The following is a 23,311-nucleotide window of genomic DNA, read 5'->3' on the forward strand; positions in this document are numbered from 1 at the left end:
CTGGTCCTGGGGACTTTTTCTTAGGAAGTTGGTTAATAGCTTGATCTATTTCTTTTTCTGAGATGGGACTATTTAGACTACTTACTTCTTCCTCTGTTAATCTGGGCAAGCTATATTTTTGAAGGTATTCTTCCATTTCATTTAAGTTATCGAATTTATCGGCATAAAGTTGAGCAAAGTAGCTCCTAACTATTGTTCTAATTTCCTCTTCATTAGTGGTGAGTTCACCCTTTTCATTTTCAAGACTATCAATTTGCTTTTTCTCTTTCCTTTTTTTAATCAGGTTTACTAAGGGTTTGTCTATTTTGTTGGTTTTTTCATAAAACCAACTCTTAGTTTTATTAATTAATTCAATAGTTTTTTTACTTTCAATTTTATTAATCTCACCTTTTATTTTTTGAATTTCAAGTTTTGTGTTTGTCTGGGGGTTTTTAATTTGTTCCTTTTCTAGCAATTTGAGTTGTAAGCCCAATTCGTTGGCCCTCTCTTTCTCTATTTTATGCAAGTAGGCCTGTAGAGATATAAAACTTCCCCTTATTACTGCTTTGGCTGTATCCCACACATTTTGGTATGATGTCTCATTATTGTCATTTTCTTGGGTGAAGTTATTAATTATGTCTACGATTTGCTGTTTTACCCAATCATTCTTTAGTATAAGATTATTTAGTTTCCAATTATTTTTTGGTCTATTTTCCCCTGGCTTTTTATTAAATGTTATTTTGATTGCATTATGGTCTGAAAAGGATGCATTTACTATTTCTGCCTTACTGCATTTGATTTTGAGGTTTTTATGCCCTAGTATATGATCAATTTTTGTATAGGTTCCATTAACTGCTGAGAAGAAAGTATACTCCTTTCTGCCTCCATTTAGCTTTCGCCAAAGATCTATCATATCAAACTTTTCTAGTATTCTATTTACCTCTTTGACTTCTTTCTTATTTATTTTGTGGTTTGATTTATCTAATTCTGAGAGTGCAAGGTTGAGATCTCCTGCTATTATAGTTTTGCTATCTATTTCCTCTTGCAGCTCTCTTAATTTCTCTTTTAAGAATTTAGATGCTGCACCACTTGGTGCATATATGTTTAATATTGATACTGCTTCATTATTGATGCTGCCCTTTAGCAGGATATAATGCCCTTCCTTATCTCTTTTAATTAGATCAATTTTTGTTTTTGCTTGATCTGAGATGGCTACTCCTGCTTTTTTGGTTTTGCCTGAAGCATAATAGATTCTGCTCCACCCTTTTACTTTTAGTTTGAATGTCTCACCCTGTTTTGGGTGTGTTTCCTGTAAACAACATATAGTAGGATTCTGACTTTTAATCCAGTCTGCTAACTGCTTCCTCTTTATGAGGCAGTTTGCCCCATTCACATTTATGGTTAGAAGGACTAATTCTATATTGCTTGCCATCCTATTAACCCCTGCTTATGCTTTTCCCCTTTCCTTCCCTCTTACCCCCCTACCCAGTATTAAACTTGTGAACACCACTTGCTTTTCACAGCCCTCCCTTTTTAGGATCCCTCCCACACCTTAAAGTTCCTCCCCTTATTTTACCCCTTTTCCTCAAAATTTCTGTATTCCCTTCCCCTTAGTTTACTCCTTCCCTTTCACTTTTCAATAAAGTGGAAGAAGTTTCACCATAAATCGAATATGTCTATTGATACACAATATGTTCATCTCCCTCCTTTCTTTCTCTCAGATATAATAGGTTACCTTTGCCTCTTCATGAGATGTAGTACCATCACTTTACACTTTTTTATGATATAATTTCCTTTCCACGTCTAGTTTCTAAGACAAATTATACATATGTTCTTTACATATTTTTTTTGGCAGAAGTATAGTTCTCAAGATTTCTTTTTACCTTTTTAGAAATCTCTTGAGTTCTGTATTTGAAGATCAAACCTTTCATGTAGGTCTGGCTTTTTCATCAAAAATAGATGGAATTCATTTATTTCGTTAAATGTCCATCTTCTTCCCTGGAAAACGATGCTCACTCTTGCTGGGTAAGTTATTCTTGGCTGCATACTAAGTTCCTTAGCCTTTCAGAATATCATGTTCCAGGCCCTTCGTTCTTTTAATGTGGACACTGCTAGATCCTGGGTTATTCTTATTGTGGATCCTCCATATCTGAATTGGTTTTTTCTAGCAGCTTCCAATATCTTTTCCTTTGTCTGATGGTTCTTGAACTTGGCCACTATATTTCTTGGCGTTTTGATTTTAGGGTCCCTTTCAGTAGGTGATCGATGAATTTTTTCAATGTCTATTTTACCCTCTGTTTCCAAAACGTCTGGGCAGTTCTCTTTGATAATTTCCTCAAAAATAGTGTCCAAGCTCTTTTTTTCCTCACATTTTTCAGGGAGTCCGATTATTCTCAAATTGTCTCTCCTGGATCTGTTTTCCAGGTCTGTTGTCTTTCTGATAAGGTACTTGACATTCTTTTCAATTGTTTCATTTCTCTGGTTTTGCTTGACTCCCTCTTGGTTTCTCCTTGAGTCATTCATTTCTACTTGTTCCAGTCTAATTTTCAATGATGTATTTTCTTCACTCACTTTTTTTATATCTCTTTGTAATTGTCCAATTGAGTTTTTATCTTCTATGGAATTTTTTTCCATTTTATCCATTTTATTTTTTAGAGAGCTGTTTTCTTTTTCCAGCTCACTAATCCTCTTTTCCTTGGAGTTGTTTACCTTTTCAGGCTCACTAATCTTGTTTCTCAGTGATTTTATTTCTTTATCCACTCTGTCTTTGAATGCATGGGATGATTTCTCCAGGCTCTCTTGCCAAGCTTCCCTTTCCTTTTCCCATTTCTCTTCCAGCTCTCTTGTGAGAGCCTTTTTGATTTCCTCTATGAGATTCTTTTGTATTGAGGAGCAGCTCATATCCCCCTTCCGGGATTCCTCTGGGGACAGTCTGTTTTTAGTCTCCCCAGTGTTTGAAGTCTGCTCTCTCTCCATACAAAAGCTGTCAATGGTTAGAGCCCTTTTGAATTTTTTGTTCATTTTGGCGGGAATCGAAGAAAACAAATTGACAAGAGAAACAATAGGTCTGTTTTGGGGGGGATGGGGCTGGATGGTGTTAATGGGCTTCCTCTATAGACTGGGGGTAGGGCAGCAGAGAGCCACTAACAGAACAGCAATGACTGTACTGAGTCTGCGCTCTGAGAACTCGCTGAGTCAGTCCAGGTGGGGGTTGGGGGTGGCCGGGTTCTGAGAGACGCTGGCTTTCCGGGGTTTTAATCTTCACCTCCAGTGTTTATACCCTATCTGCTGCTCCTGGCTTGCTGCCAAGATGGAGTATCCACACTGGGGAAAAAGCCTTTTCGCAGAAATGGCAGAGATCATACCCCTCCCCCTCAGGTCTGAGCTGTGTGAGCTGCCTGTCTCACTCTGGCTTGCCTGCCCTCAGTCTGTGCCCAGTCTGATTGACCCTCCCCCGAGCTACACAGACCTTTTCTGGCGACTTTCAAAGATGTCTTCTCTTGGTGATTATTTGTGGATTTCTTTCTGGGTCAAGCATTAAGTCTGAGGCTTGTCATGAAGTAAGTTCTGAGAGAAAAGGAGGAGCTCAAGCAGCTGTCTGCCTCCACGCTGCCATCTTGACCGGAAGTCCCCCCTTGTTTCAAGGAAAGACTTGTGGGAGCAGGGAAAGGGGGACAATGTTCAGAAATTACTAGGCTATAAAGCCAAAAGCTATCAATTATTTTTAAATGCTTTATTTAATGAGTACAATATGGAAAAAACAATCTCTTTGTATGCCCAATGTCTAAGAAATTGCTGTCCATACAGAAGGTGCTTAATGATCAATCCTTAAAATGAATGAAAGTCAAATGAGTAGATTGGAGAAGTTCATTTCTAAAGGAACAACTCCAACAATGAACAGAAAACCCTTCCACCCTCCGCCTTCCAAGGTTCCTTCTGATGCAGAATATCTGGTATTAGATGCTTGCTTAGCACTCAGGGAAGTTGAATAGTAGAATGGCTACAGAGCTGGCCTCAGAGACCAGAAGAGACCTGTGTTCGAGGTTCATCTGTGGCAGACTCATGCACCTCTGCAGCTAATATTACTCCAAGACCATTTACTAAGAGCAGAGGTAGACTGTATCAGGTGTTCCCTCCATCCACAAAATCAAAGTTCCCATTAAAAAAAATCATGATGCTTTTCATACATAATCTCAGTTGAGTTTCAGAAAAATCTATGTGAGATCGTTACCAGTGATGTTATTATCTTCCATTTGCAGAGGTGCAAAAATTAAAAGGACTTTTTGGTTGTAAGGCTCAGGAAATCAGTGCTACAGGAAGGATTTGAAATCAGGTCTTCCTGATCCCAAATTCAACTCTATTTTCTTTTTCATCATACTCTTTGAGCCCCTCTCCTAGGACAGAGGATTCATGATCACACAATTGAAACACAAGAGCATTAAAGGTGATTTTGACTTCCTCTTATGGGATAGGCTGAATATACAGCATGTAACAAAGAGGTCAGAATACAGGAAGAACCTTCAGGAAAAGAGGAAATTCAGGTCATTTACTAGGAACATTAGAATCATTATTGATCTTGATTTGAAAGACATTTTCAGAGGCAACCCTAGAGGAAACTGAATTGACTTCTATCCTCTCGGCTCAAGATTTCCTCATCTGAGGATAGTAAGTGGTGCTACATCCCCGCCAGGCCCCCTTCATTCTGGTTGACTTCTGAAATGGGCCGGACTTGTGACTGCTTCTCCATGCCTTGGCTCCCTTCATCGGGGGAGGAATCGAAGCTGGTAGTTGGGAGGCACAGTGCTCACTCCACTCTCCCTAGGAGTGAGGTCAATGCTAGCAGGAACCATGGAGGAGCTCAGGGAGAAGTTCTGTAGGATGGTAGTGAGGAAGAGGAAGAGCTCCATGCGGGCAATGCCCTCACCCAGACAGACTCGCTTTCCTAAAGGATGCAGAGAGGAGTATCATGGATGCCAGTTCCAAGGGGACCCCACCTCCCCAAAACCATTAATTTTCTCCTGACTCCCACAGGTCAGACAGTGAGAGGTAGAAGGGATGTCAGCAGCTATCTGGTCCAATCCTGAGAGCTAGGCGATGTCAGGACCCATCTAGTCACTTTACAAGGGTGGAAACTGAGATCCAGGGAGGTAAAATGACTTAAGCTGCCATTTCTCCAGCTGGAAGGGACCATCGAGGTCATCTGGCTCAAGTCCCTCATTTTCACATGAAGAAACTGAGGCTGAAAGAAAGTACCTCACCCAGGCTCTCTCTGGGAAAAAATGAGAGAACTGGGACTTGAGCCAGCAATAAAGTCCATGGCCTCAGGAGTCTATAGACAAATCCACCATGGATGAGAAAGAAATAGAGGCAGTTAGAGATCCCTACACAAGAAGGCAAAATTAGATTTCATGAGTACCTGAGGTTTGGAGAAATGGAATTATGACCAAAAATGTGATATCAAAAGAGTGCAGTACTTCATTTTCCAAAGGATAGAAGAGACAGCAGAGGGGCATTAGGTAGTAAAAAGATAAATTCATGTGAGAATATTCAGAAAATAAAGTGCAGAAGCAGGGTGGAGGGCAATCGGATAATCAGAGAACAAAAGAGATATTGTTTCCTCTGCAAAATTCTGTTCTGAGATACAGTGATAAAGGTTTAGCTTGCTTGTTGTCCTTCATGCTCAAAGAGAACCAAAATGATATCATGACGTTAGTGTCCAAGTACAATGTGTCTGACTATGATTGATCAGACCAATAAACACTTGTAAGGCTCTAGCAAAGGTGGGGCACAAATAGACCCTATGAACATTTGGAGGAGAGGTGTCTAGTTTTGTGCATCTCATTTCTTTTTAGTCACTGCCATCCTGCTTTGCTGACAGAGCTGTGATAAAGGATAGATTGACATAGGAAGAGAAATAGAGAGATAAATTTATATTTTATGTCATATGACGTGCATTCTATATTCTATTTCTATATAATTATAACAAAAGATACACTTTGTATGAAGGGAACATCTGAGGATATTGGGGTTCCAGGTTATCCAACATCCCCCATCTTTCTCAATAGCTCCTTAGATCCAGGTCAGTCTGAAATGACAGACTGTGTACAGAGACAGCCTAGGATTGGTTGTCTTTAACTGACCCTTGAGGGGAGGGTGTCCAAGGAGAGTATCTATGGGCCTTGGGGTTAGTGCTTACCTGAAGAAAAGGGAATAAAAGCTTCACTCTTCTTCAGAGATCCTTGAGCATCCAAGAAATGACTGGGGTCAAAGTCATAAGGCTTCTTAAAGTGCTTGGGATCATGCAGGACTGTGCTCAGGAGAGGGTACACTTCAGTGCCCTGCCACGAGAGGGGAGAGTCACCAGAAACAGAAAGTGAGCTCCATGAAATCTTCCCCATCACCCATAGAGAGACCATCAGGGCTCTCCAGAACCTGCTCATAACCTTGCCAAGGCCAAGAGCCAAGGGCATCATGAGCATTGAGATTTGCAGGGATGCTGGGCCAAGTCACAAGTCACTATAGACACCAGGAGACCGGATCATCCTGAGGCACAGCAGAGCTTAGACCCATAGAGAAGGAGGCAGAGAGAAGATTGCCCACCAGTTTTCATTCACTGAAGTGAATAGAGTCTGGGATTATAAAATCACCAGTATATAATTTATCTAATCCAATCACCTTATTGTAGAGATGAAGAAACTAAGGCAGCATAGAGAAATGATATTTTCTCTCAACGTTTCTCTCATTCTCTCACTATACAAATTGGATACAATTTTGTTGTCAAATTTTCTTCTCTCAAAACTTCATTTTTTCCCCTATGAAACATGTGCCTTGGAATAGAACTCCGGAGACTCCATCAATGTCAGCACACTACCTTGTCTTCTGGATGGGTTCTTCTGGATGGGTTCTTAGAATGCCAGCAGCCTACTTCCAATATTCTTTTTAACCCTGGAAATCTTTACTGAATAACTCAAGAACCCTCTCTTTCTTTGTTCTAAGTTTCCTTTCAGCATGGCATTTTCTATTGTATGTTCTCAGAACACTTGGAATGCTAATATTCTATTTTCTATGTTCTCAGTGCCCTTTCAAGTTTGACATTCTGTGTTCTAAGGGACCCAGGTAGGTCCTACCTAGGATGGAATCCATGAGATGTTGAGTTCTTTTCCATGAGTTAGAAGTGAATAGCTCTCACCTTGGGAATGAGGTAGCCCCTGAAGAAGGTGTCCTGGGTCACACAATGGGGTATACTCAAAGGGAGAAGATCACTAAATCTCTGGATCTCATGGATCACAGCATCTGTGTAGGGCATTTGGGCTCTATCTTTAAGCTCTGGAGAACGGTTCTTCCCAATCACCTGGTCAATCTCTTCTTGAACTTTCTCTGGGGAAGAGTGATGAGAGCGAAACCAGACAGCCCAATAAAGTTATGTAAAATCACCAACAAAATCTTATACAAACTTAAATGGACTTACATTCTCTGGAGAAGAACTCCTTTCTTACTTAAAAGGACTTACATTCTCTGGAGAAGAACTCCTTTGTTATACAAACTTCTCCATCTCCTCTGGAAGCAGGAAGACCTTTTCAGATACAAACTTAAGTAGTCTTACCTATTCTGTTTCTGTATAAAGTTTTCAGATTATGTTTCTTTGCAATATTACTTCTCTCTTGAAGCTGATATTGCACATCAAGACATCTTTACTTCTAATCAATAAAGCCTTTCTTATCACAGCTTTGAGTAGGCGAATTTCTTTCGCTACAGACGGGCCCCTAGAACTTTAGAGAGAGAAGAACCACAGACTCATCCCTGCCCTAGATCACACCCTCATCAAGAGGAAGGGACATATAACACAATTCATAGAAGGGGTCCCAGAAAAAAAAACCCTGTGTGTATGAATGTATATATATATATATATATATATATATACATATGTATATGTATATATATGTGTGTGTACATATGTGAACATGTATGTGTATGTGTTTTACATAACTGAGGGGATTTAACCCTTTAGATGGAGGCCAGAATAGCTATGAGGAATCCTTCAGGGATAGCTTCTCACAAGAGAGTCTGAGATCTTGAAAATTATCCAGAGCAAGGAAGACCCAGTCAGGGAAAGTGGCCATATGTCCAGCTCGCTTTGAGTGATTTCTCAGAGTCCTTCGCCAGAGACAGAGGCTTTGGAACTGAGATGAAGAAAACTTCTTTCTGGCCTGTGTTTTTGTTACCAGTTATAACGGGCTCTCTCCCTCCACCTGAGGACCACATGCACTCAAATCATTTCCTAAGCTCTGCAGTTACCTCCATTTACCCACCTGCCACCCTAGGGTATTTGAGGAGCATGAGGCAGCCATAACGCAAGGTGATGCTGGTTGTCTGAGTACCCCCAAAGAATAATGACAGGACAGTGATGATGAGGTTTTTGTAGTGGAACTCAGTATTAGGGTCTCCCTTTTCCTAGAGGAAAAAAGGAAGAAAACAAAGGAAAAGATAGAGGAGATGAACTAGAATCTCTCCTTCCATCTGCCTGAGTCACTCCTTCTCTTCACCTCTATTATTATGAATCAGTCTCTTGGTGTTTGGTTCACTCTAGATCCCTCCATTTTGGTCTCTCTCTGTCTCTCCCTCCCCTTATTGCTCTTTTTGTCTTCCCTTCCTTCTGCCCCTCTGTCTTCCTTTGTCTTCCTTCTTCTATCTCACTTTCTATTTCTGACATTTTCTGACTCTTGTGGTTCCTTTTGTGCATGTGCACACACACACACACACACACACGCATGCACACATGCATACACACCATATCCCTCTCTGTCTCTTCTCTGTTTTTGTCTCCTCCTCATCATCTCCCATTCTATTCCTCTTTCTTTGGCTCCCTCCTTTTCTGTCTTTTTTTCTCCCACCTGGATACCTTTTGTTTTTAGTCCCTAGTTCTAGAGCAGGAAAGGACCTTAGAGGATATCTAGTCCAAATTTGGTTATACATATAGGAAATGATCAACATGGAATTTGAACCCAAATTCAATCCTCTTTGCACTAAACCACACTGTCTCTCTCAATTCAATTCAACTGGCAATTGTTGTACTTACTTAGTGAAAGACAGCTTGCCAAATGCTGAGAAATAGAAAGACAAAAACAAAACAGTCCCCTTGGAGAGTTTAGTTTCCACTTAGAGACAAAGGGAATAAAATGCAGATACAAAGAAGTAAAACCAAAGACTACACACAAAGTAGTATGGAGCAATTTCAAGAAGGAGATAACATGAACAGCTGGAGCCAATAGGAAACCCCTCATACAAGAAGTAGCCCCTGAGCTGGGACTGAGAGCAAACTTAAGGATCAATGAGGCAGAAGAACAGAGGGGTGGCATTCCAGGCATGGGGCACAGATTTGCAAAAGCAAGGAGGCAGGATATGGAATCTCCTGTGGGCATGAAGAGGAGAGCTTGAAGGCCAGTTGGGCTGGAACAGGAAATTCAAAGAGAAATGATGTAAGAGATAACTAAAAAGGCAAACAGATTGTAGGGCTTTAGGCTTGTTTTGTTATTGTTGTTGTTATTTTATTTTCAGTGCAATAGGAAGCCTTGGAAGATTCTTGAAGAGAGGGCGGAGATAATCAAGTCTATGTTTTAGGGGAGTCATTTTAGCAGCTTTGAGGGTCCATTTAGATTGCAAGCTTTGGGGATTGTAGTTTTGTCTCTTTTTTTGTATCCCCAGTGTGCCTAAAATGTAATAGAGACTTAGTAAATGCTTATTGATTGACTGACTGACTACAGTGTAGATTAGAGAGGAAAGAAAGTGGTAGGAGAGAAACTAAGTCAACAGCCAATCCCTAAACCAGGTAAGAGATAATAAGGGCTTGAAATAAAGACCATATGAGAACTGAAGTGCCATTGAGAGTGAAATGATAAGAATTAGAACCTGATTGGATGGGGGGCACAAGGGGGAATTTAAAGGGCAAGGGTCAGTCTGAGGTTGCACTGAAAAGTGATGATGCTATCAGTAAAAGCACTGGAGATTAGAGGATGGATAGATTAGGAAGAGGGAGGGGGGAACATGAGATCCTTTTCTGACAGATTCTTCCATTCAATAAATAGTCATTAAGCACCTACCATGTGCCAGGCATTGTGCTAAACATTTAGGAGTGAAAAAAAGGTAAAACCCAGTCCCTGCCTCAAGGTGCTTAAATCTAGTTGGGAAATTTATAATCTGAGGTGCCTATGGGATCCTAGGAGCTGTCCAGCAGGCATTTGGGCCTGAAGCCCTCAAGAGAAATGAGGCTGGCTCTAAGATTTGTCTCTCCTCCTCTACACAAAAGTGGTTATTTAACCTGAGTGCTGAGGGAAGGGGGGGGTGCTAATGGAGCACTAAGGGAGGAGAAAGAGATAAGGACAAGAGGAGATGGGGGGCTTGGTTGGGATAGAGATTTGGGGAAACCATCACTGTCTTTTCCCCTCACTGTGTTTATTTCTCCTTTTTCTAACACTCTGCATTTCTGTCTCATTCTTTGCCTTCCTTTTTTTCTCTAGCTCTCTTTATGTCAAAAATTTTCAGCCTCCAAATGGAAAAAGGATACAGGCCAAAAATGTCAGCAATAAAACAATCAGATTTCATTCCTTATCTCTCCTTCTCTCTCTCTCCTCTATTTTTCTCTCTCCCCTCTCCCTCATTCACCTCTCTGTGTTTTTCTGTCTCTCCCACTGTCTCTCTATCTCTAACTCTGACTTTCTCTGTCTCTGGTAAGTCTCTATCTCTTTTGTCTCTGTGAGTGTGTCTGTCTCTCTCCCAAACACAAATTGGAAGTACTTGGAGAGGAAGAAATGGATTGACCACCTTCTCCATACGGAGCAAGTACATATCAATGAAATCTCGCGGGGCACTGGGATCCAGGCTCTCTTTGTGTTTCTCCACACTGTCAGCAATGAAGGCATTGATGAATGTCAGATTGTTGTGGACACGCCGATGGGGACCAGGAAAGAACTTCAGGAAACCTGAAAATACCTCAAATAGCTGGCGTGGAGGAAGGAGGGAAAGACAGAATAAGATGACTTCCTGACTTCAATCATCCCTGCCCCCTCACTGCTCCCTCTCCTATTTCTTTATGCTCACTCCTTTCCGTGTCCCTATTATCTATTTCCCTGTTTTTCTTTCCTTGTGTTCTCCCCTCCCTGCATCCCCTCTCCATGTTCCTGTGTTCTGATGTCCTGTGATGGCCTCTATTCTTCTGTGTCTCCTCCTCTGTTCTCTTTTCCCTCTCTCACCCACTTTCATCCTCTCTCTCCCTGTAGCCCCAAATCCTACTTGGCCCCAGGTAGAGCTGGCAAGGACAAACGTGTCATTGAACTTGCTCAGCAGCTCGTGGAACAGGTCGTCATGATAGGAGAAGCGTTCAGCAAACATAATGAGACAGATGATGTTGGCTGTGATGGAGTGGAAGAGCAAGGTGGGGTCCAATAGAGCTCCTGGAGAAAGGAGAGAACAAAAGGAGTGGCGAGAATGGAAAAGGAATGGAGAGAAGAGGTTCAGAAAGTGTCTTCTGTTTCTCTGCTTTCCTCTTTATTTCCCTTTTATTCCTTATTTCATGTTTCTGTCTCTATATAATTGCTATGCTTCTAAGATTGTACCAACAATCATCATTATCCCCCCCACACACTCCAACTCAGCATCTGGGGAAAGGAAGTCCCTTCCCTCTAATGTCTAATGCCTCCCAGATGCTCAGATTCTATTTTGTCCCTTTCTCGACTTGTATTTCTAAGCCATTTTCTGCCACTCTCAGTATGTCTCTGTATAATTTTTTCTCTTAATGTGTCTCCCTGACTTTCTGTCTCCATTTGTTTCTCTCTTTGCCTCTCTGTCTCTCTCCCTTTGTGTTTGTCTCTCTGCCTCTCCATCTCTTCTGTCTATATCTCTGTGTATATGTGTTTCTAATTATGCCTGCATCCTTTTTCTCACTCTGGGATTTCTGCAGCTCCTCAACCAGGTACTGAGCTTCCTCTTGGATCCATTCTTCAATTCTTCTCGTCCCCATTCCGAAATCCCGAAGAGTGGCTTGAGTAAATCGACGCAAGATCTTCCATGTATGACCATTGGCAAAGGTAATCCCTAAAGGTAAATATGGATGGTGCTTGGGATCCCACCCTACTCACATCCCTCCTTCCTCAGATCTCTCGTCTCTTGACTTCTTACTCTTCCATATTTTCATCTGTCTCTTCTGTCCATCCTGATCCCCCTCTCTTTATCTTTGACCCCTACCTGTCTCCTTCTCTGATTTTCAATCTAAATCTCTTCTGGATGAATGGATGTCCATCAATTGGAGAATGGTTGGGTAAATTATGGTATATGAAGGCTATGGAATATTATTGCTCTGTAAGAAATGACCAGAAGGATAATTTCAGAGAGGCTTGGAGAGACTTACATGAACTGATGCTAAGTGAAATGAACAGAACCAGAAGATCACTATACACTTCAACAACAGTACTGTAATGAAGATGTATTCTGATGGAAGTGGATATCTTCAACATAGAGAAGAGCTAATCCAATTCCAAATGATCAATGATGGACAGAAACAACTACACCCAGAGAAGGAACACTGGGAAGTGAATGTTAAATATTGGCACTACTCTCTATCTACCCAGGTTACTTATACCTTCGGAATCCAATACTTAACGTGCAACAAGAAAATTGGATTTACGCACATATATTGTATCTAGGTTATACTGTAACACATGTAAAATGTATGAGATTGACTGTCATCTAGGGGAGGGAGTAGAGGGAGGGAGGGGAAAATCTGGAAAAATGAATACAAGGGATAATGTTATTTTTTAAAAATTGCTCATTCATATGTACTATCAAAAATGTATAATTATAAAATTAATTTTAAAAATCAAAGATCTTAGAAATATTGAACTAAACAAAAAAAAATTTAAAAAAAAATAATAAATCTCTTCTGCCCCAAGCCTTACCTCCACTTTATCCCTCTTCCCCAAACCTTGCCATGGCCTGACTCACTCACCCTGCCCCTGGAAGACTGAATCAGCCATGGCGATGGGTCCTCGGCCACTGAACTCCTCAGCCTTCTCCACCAGGGCCTCCTTCACAGCCTCAGGCCCACATAGCACAACCACAGGTCGGGAACCCAGATAGATGGTAAATACATCCCCATACTTGTCCCGAAGCTATGGAAAAAGCCCCACTTCATTAGATCCCAATTCATACTCCACTTCATCTAATGGAAGAAGATGTATTTAAAATGGAAGGTGTGTAAGCCCTCAGCAATAACCTTCTAAATTCTGTTTTAAGGTCCCTTCCAGCTCTGACATTCCATGTCTTAAGATCCCTTCTAACTCCTGACATTCTGGGTTCCAAGGTCTCTTCCAGCTTTGATACTTTATGATCTATATCCAAAGAATCCATGTAGGCCTGCCATTCTATGTTCTAAATATTCTCCAAGCTCTGTTGTTCTATACTTCTAAGATGATATCTAGAACCATCACCATCCCCAGTCACGATCTCAATCTGAAATCAAGCATCAAAGACAGAGAAACTCCTCTCCTCCCTTACAATCTAGCTCAATGTTTCTTTAGTAGTCAGGTAAATTATTGATCTGATCAGCCTTCTTGGAGGATTAGCTCAAAAAGTAGGATCATCTTTCTTCTCTTCCCCCACCCCTGGCAAATCATATCTTCTCCTAACAATTAAGACTCCAATGTTCCCATTTGTTTTGACTTTATTTCTTTGGCAAGTGACAGTGAAGTTGAGAGAGAGAGAGAGAACAGAACCAATATAAAAAATGACAATTCTACCTAAACTAATTTATTTATTCAGTGCTACCCCAATTAAACCACCAAAAATTATTTTGTTGACCTAGAAAAATATATATAAAAAATTCAGTTCAAAGAGCAATAGGTCAAGAATATCAATGGAATTATTATAAAGCATATAAAAGAAGGTATACTAAATGTGGAACTAGCTAACAAATAGAATGGTGGAGCTGGAATAGAGTAGGCACATAATACAAACTAGCCAATGAGAACACTAACCTCATGTTGGATATATATTTTGGGGATAAGAACTCACTATTTGGTGGAAATTACTGGGAAAACTAGAAAGTAATCCAGCAGAAACTAAGTATAGGCCCATATCTTAATCCATTTACCAAGATAAAGTCCAAATGGATGCATGACCTAGACATACAGGGAGATATAAGTAAATTAGGAGAACATATTACCTATCAAATTTATTAATAAGAGAAGAATTCATGAATACTCAAGAGACAGAACATTGAGAAATGTAAAATGAATCATTTTAATTACACTAAAATAAAAAGGGATTGGACAAATAAGACCAATGTGGACAAGATTAGATGGGAAGCAGAAAATTAGGAGGAAATATTTAAAATCAGTTTCTCAGATAAAGGCTACATGTCTCAAATGCTGAGCCAAATTATAAGAATATGAATCAGTTGCCAATTGATAAATGGTCCGATATTTTACCTGACTACTAAAGAAATTATCTAGAAGCATGGCAAATGACAAATGCTGATGAGAATGAGGAAAAACCAGATCAATAATATGTTTGGTGGAACTGTGAACTGATTCAATTATTTTGGAGAGCAATTTGGAATTATATCCAAAGAGGTATAAAATTGTCCTTTGACCCAGCAATATCACTATTAGGTCTGTTTCCCAAGATGATCAGGGAAAACAGAAAAGAACCTACATGTTTTTAATATATATATAGCAGCAGTGCAAAGCACCGAAAAGTGAGGGGATGCCCATTAAACTGGGGAATGGCTGAACAAATTACATTGATGTAATGGAATTATATTGTTCTATAAGAAAGGATAAACAGGGGGATTTCAGAAAAATTTGAAAAAAAATTTATGTGAACTGATGCTTAGTTAAATGAACAGAACAGAGGGAATATTGTTGACAATAAGAATGATATTGTTCAAACGGTAACTAAGCTATTATGAATAATATGATCATTCAAATCAAGTATGAAGGACTTAGAGAAAGAACTGGCATAGAGAAGTTATACATAGGCACATAGACATATCTATAATGTTGGTCTTCTCTGATGTGTGATTTAGGAGAGAAACAATTTGAAATTCAACGTGTAACAAATAAAAATAGGTGAATGAATAAATATTGATATGGAGCTAATAAACCATTTAAAAGTAGAAGAAAAAGAGACTGAAGGCCCCTTCTTTTCCCTTCTCCTCCCTTCAAAGTACCTTGTTCCTGGATCCCCCTACCAAGGAGTCAGAGTTGAGATGAAGGGATAGAGCTCTTGCGATCATCCCTGCTGGGTAGTGAGAAGGGCGATGTGGAATCCAAATGTCACCGTGTCTATCTCCACATCACCCCCACTCCCACTCCTAGGGAAGGCACTGCTCGAGGTATGGTAAATAATACTTCTAACTTCCCCCATCCTTTGCCCTTTTCATCAGAAGAAAATGGAGGCAGGCAATACTGGAGATACCTTCCATGCCACCTTTGAAAAACTCAGAGAAATCCAAGCCCTGACTTCCCTTCCTCTAAAAGATCAAAATTCGCCCATATTGTTTTGTTTTATTTTGTATTAAAAACCAGGAACAGAGGGAAAGTGAATAAAAGCCAATCAACTCTCTTCCAGGCTTTCAGTTCCAATACCCACATACCACTCTGTATGATAGATCTCAAAAATGTTTATCCTTCACCAAAGAGGAGGCAAAAAAGAAAATGAGGGATTCAATCTTCTACCCATTCTACTTCCTCACTTCTACAGGATCCACTCCCTCCAGAAAAAATCCTACCCCCCCTTCCCACCATGACTGAACTTCCCCCCCCATTTGCAATTATGAGTCATCTCAAAGCCCCTTTTCTTAGAGAATAGCCAAGAGGGAACCTGTGTTGGACAGCAGCCCCCAAGGGCTGAGAAGGGGCCCAGAAAGTCCTCCCAGTGAGGGATCTCAGAGCACTGATTCCAAGATAAGGGAGTTAGGGAGGAAACATTCCTAGGACCCCAGGAAAAGCTCTAAAAAGTCGTTTGCCTCTCCCTACTTTCTTTCCAGTGAATGATCTCAAAGTGTTCATCTTTCATTAGGAGGAGATCTTAGGGAAACTGAGGCAGACAGCATCCCAGCTACCTCCAATGGCTCCCAGGGACCCAGGCACGTTCAGCCACACAGTCCTGCAGATCCTCACCGCCAGAAAGGATTTCAGGAAGCCACGAAGGTCCATCTGCAGCAAGTTGCCCAGTAAAGGCAAAGGTCGTGGACCTGGGGGGAGGCGGCCTCTCCGGGAAGCAGGAGGACCCCGGGTCAAGAGGAGCAGCAGCCCCAGAAGGGCGGTCAGAAGCAGGAGCCACACAGAATCCATGGCCTGAGCTCTGTCCACTCAGCACCCCAGGTACAGCCTTTAAACCCCTTCCAGGAGCAAGGCTCCTCCCTCACTCGTCCTCCTCCTCCCCTCCCACCCACCCCCAGCCCCAGTTCGTGCAGGGTGACTGACAGAAGCTCTGCCACAGGGCATCTCCGGGGAATTGGATCCCAAAGTCCCTGCAACGTCTCCAGCACCCTGCGGCTGCTCCTGCCCACCTCTGGGACGCTGCTGCCGCCTTAGACAGGCATTAGGAATGGCTGGTTCTGCAAGTAGTCTAAATTAGCAAAAATACTTTCCAGCACAGAAAGAAGGGAAGTTAACCCAAGTTCAGGATGGGGGAGGGAGGGAGGGCAGAGTTTTCAACCTCTATCACAATGTTTAAGAAGAAAGAAGAGTAGATAAAAGGGGAAGGGAAAGGAGTAAAAAGAAAAGGGAGGAAGGGGGGGGAGAGAGAGAGAGAGAGAGACAGAGAGAGACAGAGAGACAGAGAGAGACAGAGAGAGAGAGACAGAGAGAGAGAGAGAGAGAGAGAGAGAGAGAGAGAGAGAGAGAGAGAGAGAGAGAGAGAGAGGAGAGGGGGGAGCAGAGTAGAAGAAAAGTGTAATGGAGAATAAAAAGACAAGAAGGGAAATGAGAAGAGTTCATCACTGAGGTTCTTTAAGGAGGATGAAAAAATAAAAGCTAAAATGGTGAGATAAGAGATGAATTGTTTGTTGCTGCTGTTGTTATTTTAAGATTTTAAGCACCTTTTAAGGTTTTGCAAGGGTGAATATTGAAAATTATCTTTGCATGTATTTTGAAAATAAAAAGATATTTTAAAAAATTTTTTGTTTGCTTTTGTTTGTTTGTTTTGTTTCAAAGGAAGGATTGTATTCACAAGGTAAAAATAATCTGGGAAGAGAAACAAAACAAAATAAAAGAAAAAAATACAATGCTCACAGTTTACACTCATTTCCCAGTGTTCCTTTTCTGGATGTAGCTGATTCTGTCCATCATTGATCAATTGGAATTGGATTAGCTCTTCTCTATGGTGAAGATATCCACTTCCATCAGAATACATCCTCATACAGTATCATTGTTGAAGTGTATAGTGATCTTCTGGTTCTGCTACTTTCACTCAGCATCAGTTGATGTAAGTCTCTCCAAGCCTCTCTGTATTCCTCCTGTTGGTCATTTCTTACAGAACAAAAATATTCCATAACCTTCATATACCATAATTTGCCCAACCATTCTCCAATTGATGGACATCCATTCATCTTCCAGTTTCTAGCCACTATGAAAAGAGCTGCCACAAACATTTTGGCACATACAGGTCCCTTTCCCTTCTTTAGTAGTTCCTTGGGGTATAAGCCCAGTAGTAGTATGGCTGGGTCAAAGGGTATGCACATTTTGATAACTTTTTGGGCATAATTCCAGATTGCTCTCCAGAATGGTTGGATTCTTTCACAACTCCACCAACAATGCATCAGTCTCCCAGTTTTTCCACAGCCCCTCCAACATTCATCGTTATTTGTTCCTGTCATCTTAGCCAATCTGACTGTGTGTAATGATATCTCAGAGTTGTCTTAATTTGCATTTCTCTGATCAATAGTAATTTGGAACACTTTCATATGAGTGAAAATAGTTTTAATTTCATCATCTGAAAATTGTCTATTCAAGATATTTTTAAAATTAAAAGAAAATACTTATTTCAAAAAAAGCATCTGATGAATTGTTAGTTCTTCCAAATATTTTTGGTTACTCCTATTCTTGGCATCTCCTTTTGTTCCAGGGGGTAAGAGCTTGGGGACAGCTCTGGGGAGGGGGGCACATGAGAAAAAATGATCTTTCATGGAGCAGACTGGGATCCTAACCCATTGTGAGAGAGCTTCTCTCTAACTGGAGGCATCATCTCAAACCATAAGAAGTTTCAGAGCTTCAATTCCAGGGACAAAACTGCTATGAATCTGGACCATGACCTTCATCTACTACAGTCCTCTGATGGTGACAAATTAAAGAATGAGAACAGAATTTATAATGCACTTACACCATCAGGCATTGCAAAGGGCAGAAAGAAAGAGCCCTGGAGAGAGAGGGACATAGATCTGTAGAGGAGTCAGAGACAAAAAGAAAAAGTTGGAAGGAGAGAAGATAAAAAGAGAGAAAACAAATGAGGGGAGGGGAGGAAACAGAGATAAAGTGAAATGAGAAAAGGGGAGCTCCTGGTACCTCTAGTGAGAACCCAACTTCAGTCCATGAGAAGTCAGTGTATAATCAGCCAGGCAGATTGACCTACAAGAAAGAGAAGTCTTTGGTTGATATACCTTCCATATTGACCAAACCCAATCTGCTGTGGGACAGCAGATTTAGGTTTGGGGTGGACCTGCCACCTACCTCCTCTTAGGGCTCTTGGTCTTTAGGGATCACAGATTTCCCTCTCTGTCTCTTCATCTCTTTCACCTCCTTCCTTTCTACTTTCTTTGTTCCCATGCAGTCTCCTTTTCCTCTGACTTTGTCTTTCTCCTGGCTGTTACCTGCTGTTCTGAGTACGTGTCAGTGATAGGAGAATCAGGCATTTTAGTTTCCAAGCTTTCCCCAGAGTTTCTTGCAAAGCAAGATCTATAGGATGAAGGAATTAGGCAAAAGTGATGATGAGAATTTTAGAACTGGGAACTAACAGAAAGTCCAAGAAAGAAACAGAAGTTGAGATGGACAGAGAGAGACATGGAGAGAGAGATCCAAAGACAATGAAAGAACTTGGCAAACAGTCACAAAATAAATATAAAGAAATGACATTAGAAATAGAAATACAGAGATAAGAGAGATAAATATACAGTCACAGGTTCTCAGAATTTTGAGGGACCTTACAGAGTTTTCATTGTGCAAATGGAGGAATTATGTTTAAGAGCACAGAAGAAACTCGCCCAAAATCACATTACAAATCAGGAAAGAATTGAGGCTGCAAATATAGGATCTGGTTCTCAGCCCAAGATTTGGTAAAAGCAAAGACTCGAGCTCCCAAGATAAAAACTCACTATTTGACAAAAACTTCTGGGAAAAATGGGAAAATAATATGGCCAAAACTAGGCATTGATCAACCAAGATAAGGTCAATATGCATACAGGATTTAGACATAAAGAATAATACATCTGAGAGCAAGGAATGGTTTACCTATCAAAGCTATGGAGAAGGGAAGAACTTAAGAACAAACAAAAGATAGAGAACATTATAAAATGCAAGAAGGATAATTATGATTATATTATATTAAAAGGGTTTTGAACAAACAAAGCCAATGCAACCAAATTTAGAAGGGAGCAGAAATCTGGGAAATAATTTTCACAACCAGTGATTCTGATAAAGGCCTCATTTCTAAAATATATAGAGAACTGAGTCAAATTTATAAAAACGTAAGTCATTTCACAAATAATAGTCAAATAATATGAACAGGCAGTTTTTAGATGAAGAAATCAAAGCCATCTATAGTCATATGAAACAAGAAAGCTATAAATCACAATTAGAGAAATGCAAAGTAAAACAACTCTGAGGAACTACCTCACATCAATCAGATTGGCTAAAATTATAAAAGGGAAAATGAAAAATGTTGGAGAGGATGTGGAAAAATTGGAACACATGCATGTTAGTGGAGTTGTAAACTGATAGAAACTATTCTGGAAAGCAATTTGGAACTATGGCCAAGGGGCTATCAAATTGTGCATCTCCTTTGATTTAGCAATACCATTACTAGGTCTTTATCCCAAAGAGATCATAAAAATGGAAAAGGACCCCTATTTATGAAAATGTTTGTAGCACTTCTTTTTGTGCTGGCAAAGAACTGGAAATGGAAGGGATACGCATCAATTGATGAATGGTGGACAAAATTTAATTAGTTTTAAAATAAGGAATGGCTTTTAGAGGATGAAGTAGTTTTATTTTTGGAAATTAAGGTAATATTTTTAAAACTGAAAAATAAATTTATTTTTAAAGAAAACAAGGGTGTTTTTTTAGTTTTTAATAAAGAAGATAATTTAAAAGGAAAAAATCCACCATTTTTAGTATTACTTGGACATTAAAGCCCAAATTAGAAAAGGAGAGATGCACTCCTATCAGGGGAGATATTTCTTGATGGGGGTGGGGGAAAGGCAGAGAGGAATGTACATTGCTCTGTACAACTCTCTTTATATCAAGTACTTCTCTCTCTTTATGACTTGATGTCCAGCCAAGCAAGGTGCCATTGCTAGGATCTAAGCTGGCGTCTTGTTTAAGCAGCCCGTGCCTCGAGGATTTGGTTAATACTGATACTAATATGAGATTCCATAACTGAGAAGGAAAGTCACAAACACAGTTGTAGAGTGTGTGTGTGTGAGTGTGTGTGAGTGTGTGTGAGTGTGTGTGTGTGTGAGAGTGTGTGAGTGTGTGTGAGTGTGTGTGTGTGTGTGTGTGTGTGTGTGTGTGTGTGTGTGTGTCATTGCCACCATCAGGACTTAAAGCACTTACCTATGAAGAAAGTGATGAGTTCCTTGCACATCAAAGAAGAGTTGAGGTTTCTCAAAGTGATGAGGCTCTTTCAAACTGGCAGTCAGGGAAAGATGTGAATGGAAGGGAGAAGGGCTCAGAGTAGGTAAGAATCATGTTCCTCATTGCTGGGGAAATTTTAGAATTTCTGCAAGAAAGTAGCAGAAGGAAGGAAGCACACAGTGTGTCTGTATCGAGGATGCTATAATCATCGAATTTGGGCATGGACCATTCCAAGGATTCTAAAAGATTTTCCCTTAGGGAGAAAGTCGCCTGAGAAGGAAGCGTCCTCAGTCACCATGTGAGGGGAACCCCGAGGGAGGAGGTCACCGAATCTCTACATCCCATGAATGACAGCACCTGTGTAGGGCATTTTGACTTGAGCCTTGAATTCTGAAGGATGGGTCTTTCCAATCACTTGCTCAGTCTCTGGACTTTCTCTGGGATAGAGGAGAGGACACATAAATGCATTTCACAGGTAGGGCCCCAGAGGGAAGCTGGAGAACTGGCTGATTAGTGAGTCTCTTTGCTTTACCAAGCCACCTGGTGGCAGTCATAAGAAAGTGAAGGAACTCTGACATGGGCTGCTAGGTGGCGTTGCAGATAGAGTCAAGAAGACTCAACCTTCCTGAATTCAAATCTAACTTCAGACACTGGGAAAGTCACTTAACACTGTTGCTTCAGTTTTCTCATCTGTAAAGTGGGCTGGAGAAGGAAATGGCCAACCACTCTGTCAAGAAAACCCCAAATGTGGCACAGAAAGTAAGAAATGATTTCAAAATGACATAATACAATTCTGACTACATCAATAGTATAGCCCATTCAGGAAAAGTTAACCTGGAACCTCTAAGGGGCACTCACACTCTACTTGCCTAAGAGAAAACCTGGATAATGGGAAATATCATTCATTCATTTAACAACCATTGGCCAAGTGCCTATTAGGTGTAAAGCTTTCATGAGCTAAATAAAGAATAGCCGAGAGACATGATTTCCTTAGACTTTTAAAAAGCCCGAGTCATAAAAATGGGAGTCATACCAACCATTCTGGAGAGCAATCTGGAATTATGCCCAAAAAGTTATCAAAATGTGCATACCCTTTGACCCAGCCATACTACTACTGGGCTTATATCCCAAGGAAATACTTAAAAAGGGAAAGGGACCCGTATGTGCCAAAATGTTTGTGGCAGCCCTTTTCATTGTGGCTAGAAACTGGAAATTGAATGGATGCTCATCAATTGGAGAATGGTTGGGTAAATTATGGTATATGAATGTTATGGAATATTATTGTTCTGTAAGAAATGACCAGCAGGAGGAATACAGAGAGGCTTGGAGAGACTTACATCAACTGATGCTGAGTGAGAACGAGCAGAACCAGAAGATCATTATACACTTCAACAATGATACTGTGTGAGGATGTATTCTGATGGAAGTGGATATCTTCAACATAGAGAAGAGCTAATCCAATTCAATTGATCAATGATAGACAGAATCAGCTACATCCAGAAAAGGAACACTGGGAAATGAGTGTAAACTGAGAGCAATTTTTTTGTTTTTGTTTTTGTTTTTGTTTTGTTTTTTGTTTCTCTTCCAGATTATTTTTACCTTGTGAATACAATCCTTCCTTTGCAACAGCAAGAACAACAAAATTCGGTTCTGCACATATATATTGTACCTAGGATATACTATAAGATGTTTAATATGTATGGGAATGCCTGCCATCTAGGGGAGGGGGTAGAGGGAAGGAGGGGAAAAACTCGGAACAGAAGGGAGTACAAGGGATAATGTTGTAAAAAAAAAAAAAAAAAAAAATTACCTTGCATATGTACTGTCAAAGAAAATGTTATAATTATAAAAATTAATAAAAAAAAGAAAAAATTTAAATAAATAAATAAATAAATAAAGTCAGCTTTAGTAAAACTAAAAAAAAAAAAAAAAAATGGGAGTCATAGACTCAGTTCCTCCTGGTAAGATGGAGAACTCTTCCAAAGCATTGACACTTCTCTGACGCTGCTTCTTAGGTTCTCTAAGCCTTACCACTTGCCCAGTCACTGCTTCCCACCGTCTTCTAGGCCTTAACTGTAATCCCTTTACACCCTCCTTCCAGACTTTTGGAATTAGCACCTGATTTACTCTTGCTCCTCATCTCCATCTCCTGGCTTCCCTGGCTTGCTTCACGTCTCAGCTAAAACCCCAAATTTTGAAGGAAATTTTCTGATCATTGTTAATACTAGTACCTTTCTTCTGCTGATTATCCCCAATTTATCCAGGATATGTCTTTGTTTGTTTGAACTAATTGAAGTTTTATAGAGTCTAACCCATTCAACTGATAACTTCTTGAGAGCAGAGATATTTTCTTTATAACTCCAATACAGTACAAGTGTTTAATAAATATATTTTTGTCTGACTGGCCTATTGTTGTAGCCTAAGAACCCTGAGACCTTGCTATCTACCCTCAGCACTTCTGGGTCTTTCCATCTGTCCTATGAATGAAC

The 23,311-nt window shown here is 40.4% G+C and overlaps 1 protein-coding gene across 1 annotated transcript; it reads right to left on the reverse strand.

Moving 5' to 3' along the window:
- Positions 1–4,739: 4,739 nt before the first annotated feature.
- LOC141560012 (cytochrome P450 2B4-like) lies at positions 4,740–16,325 on the reverse strand. Its single transcript, XM_074297648.1, has 9 exons — positions 16,152–16,325; positions 12,977–13,139; positions 11,917–12,066; positions 11,266–11,426; positions 10,798–10,974; positions 8,289–8,430; positions 7,169–7,356; positions 6,176–6,317; positions 4,740–4,921 (listed from the first exon to the last, which is right to left on the reverse strand). The coding sequence occupies exons 1-9, from the start codon at positions 16,323–16,325 to the stop codon at positions 4,740–4,742; spliced, it is 1,479 nt and encodes a 492-aa protein (XP_074153749.1).
- Positions 16,326–23,311: the final 6,986 nt, after the last annotated feature.

This window comes from Sminthopsis crassicaudata, chromosome 3 (assembly GCF_048593235.1).
Source record: "Sminthopsis crassicaudata isolate SCR6 chromosome 3, ASM4859323v1, whole genome shotgun sequence".
Classification (NCBI taxonomy): domain Eukaryota; kingdom Metazoa; phylum Chordata; class Mammalia; order Dasyuromorphia; family Dasyuridae; genus Sminthopsis; species Sminthopsis crassicaudata.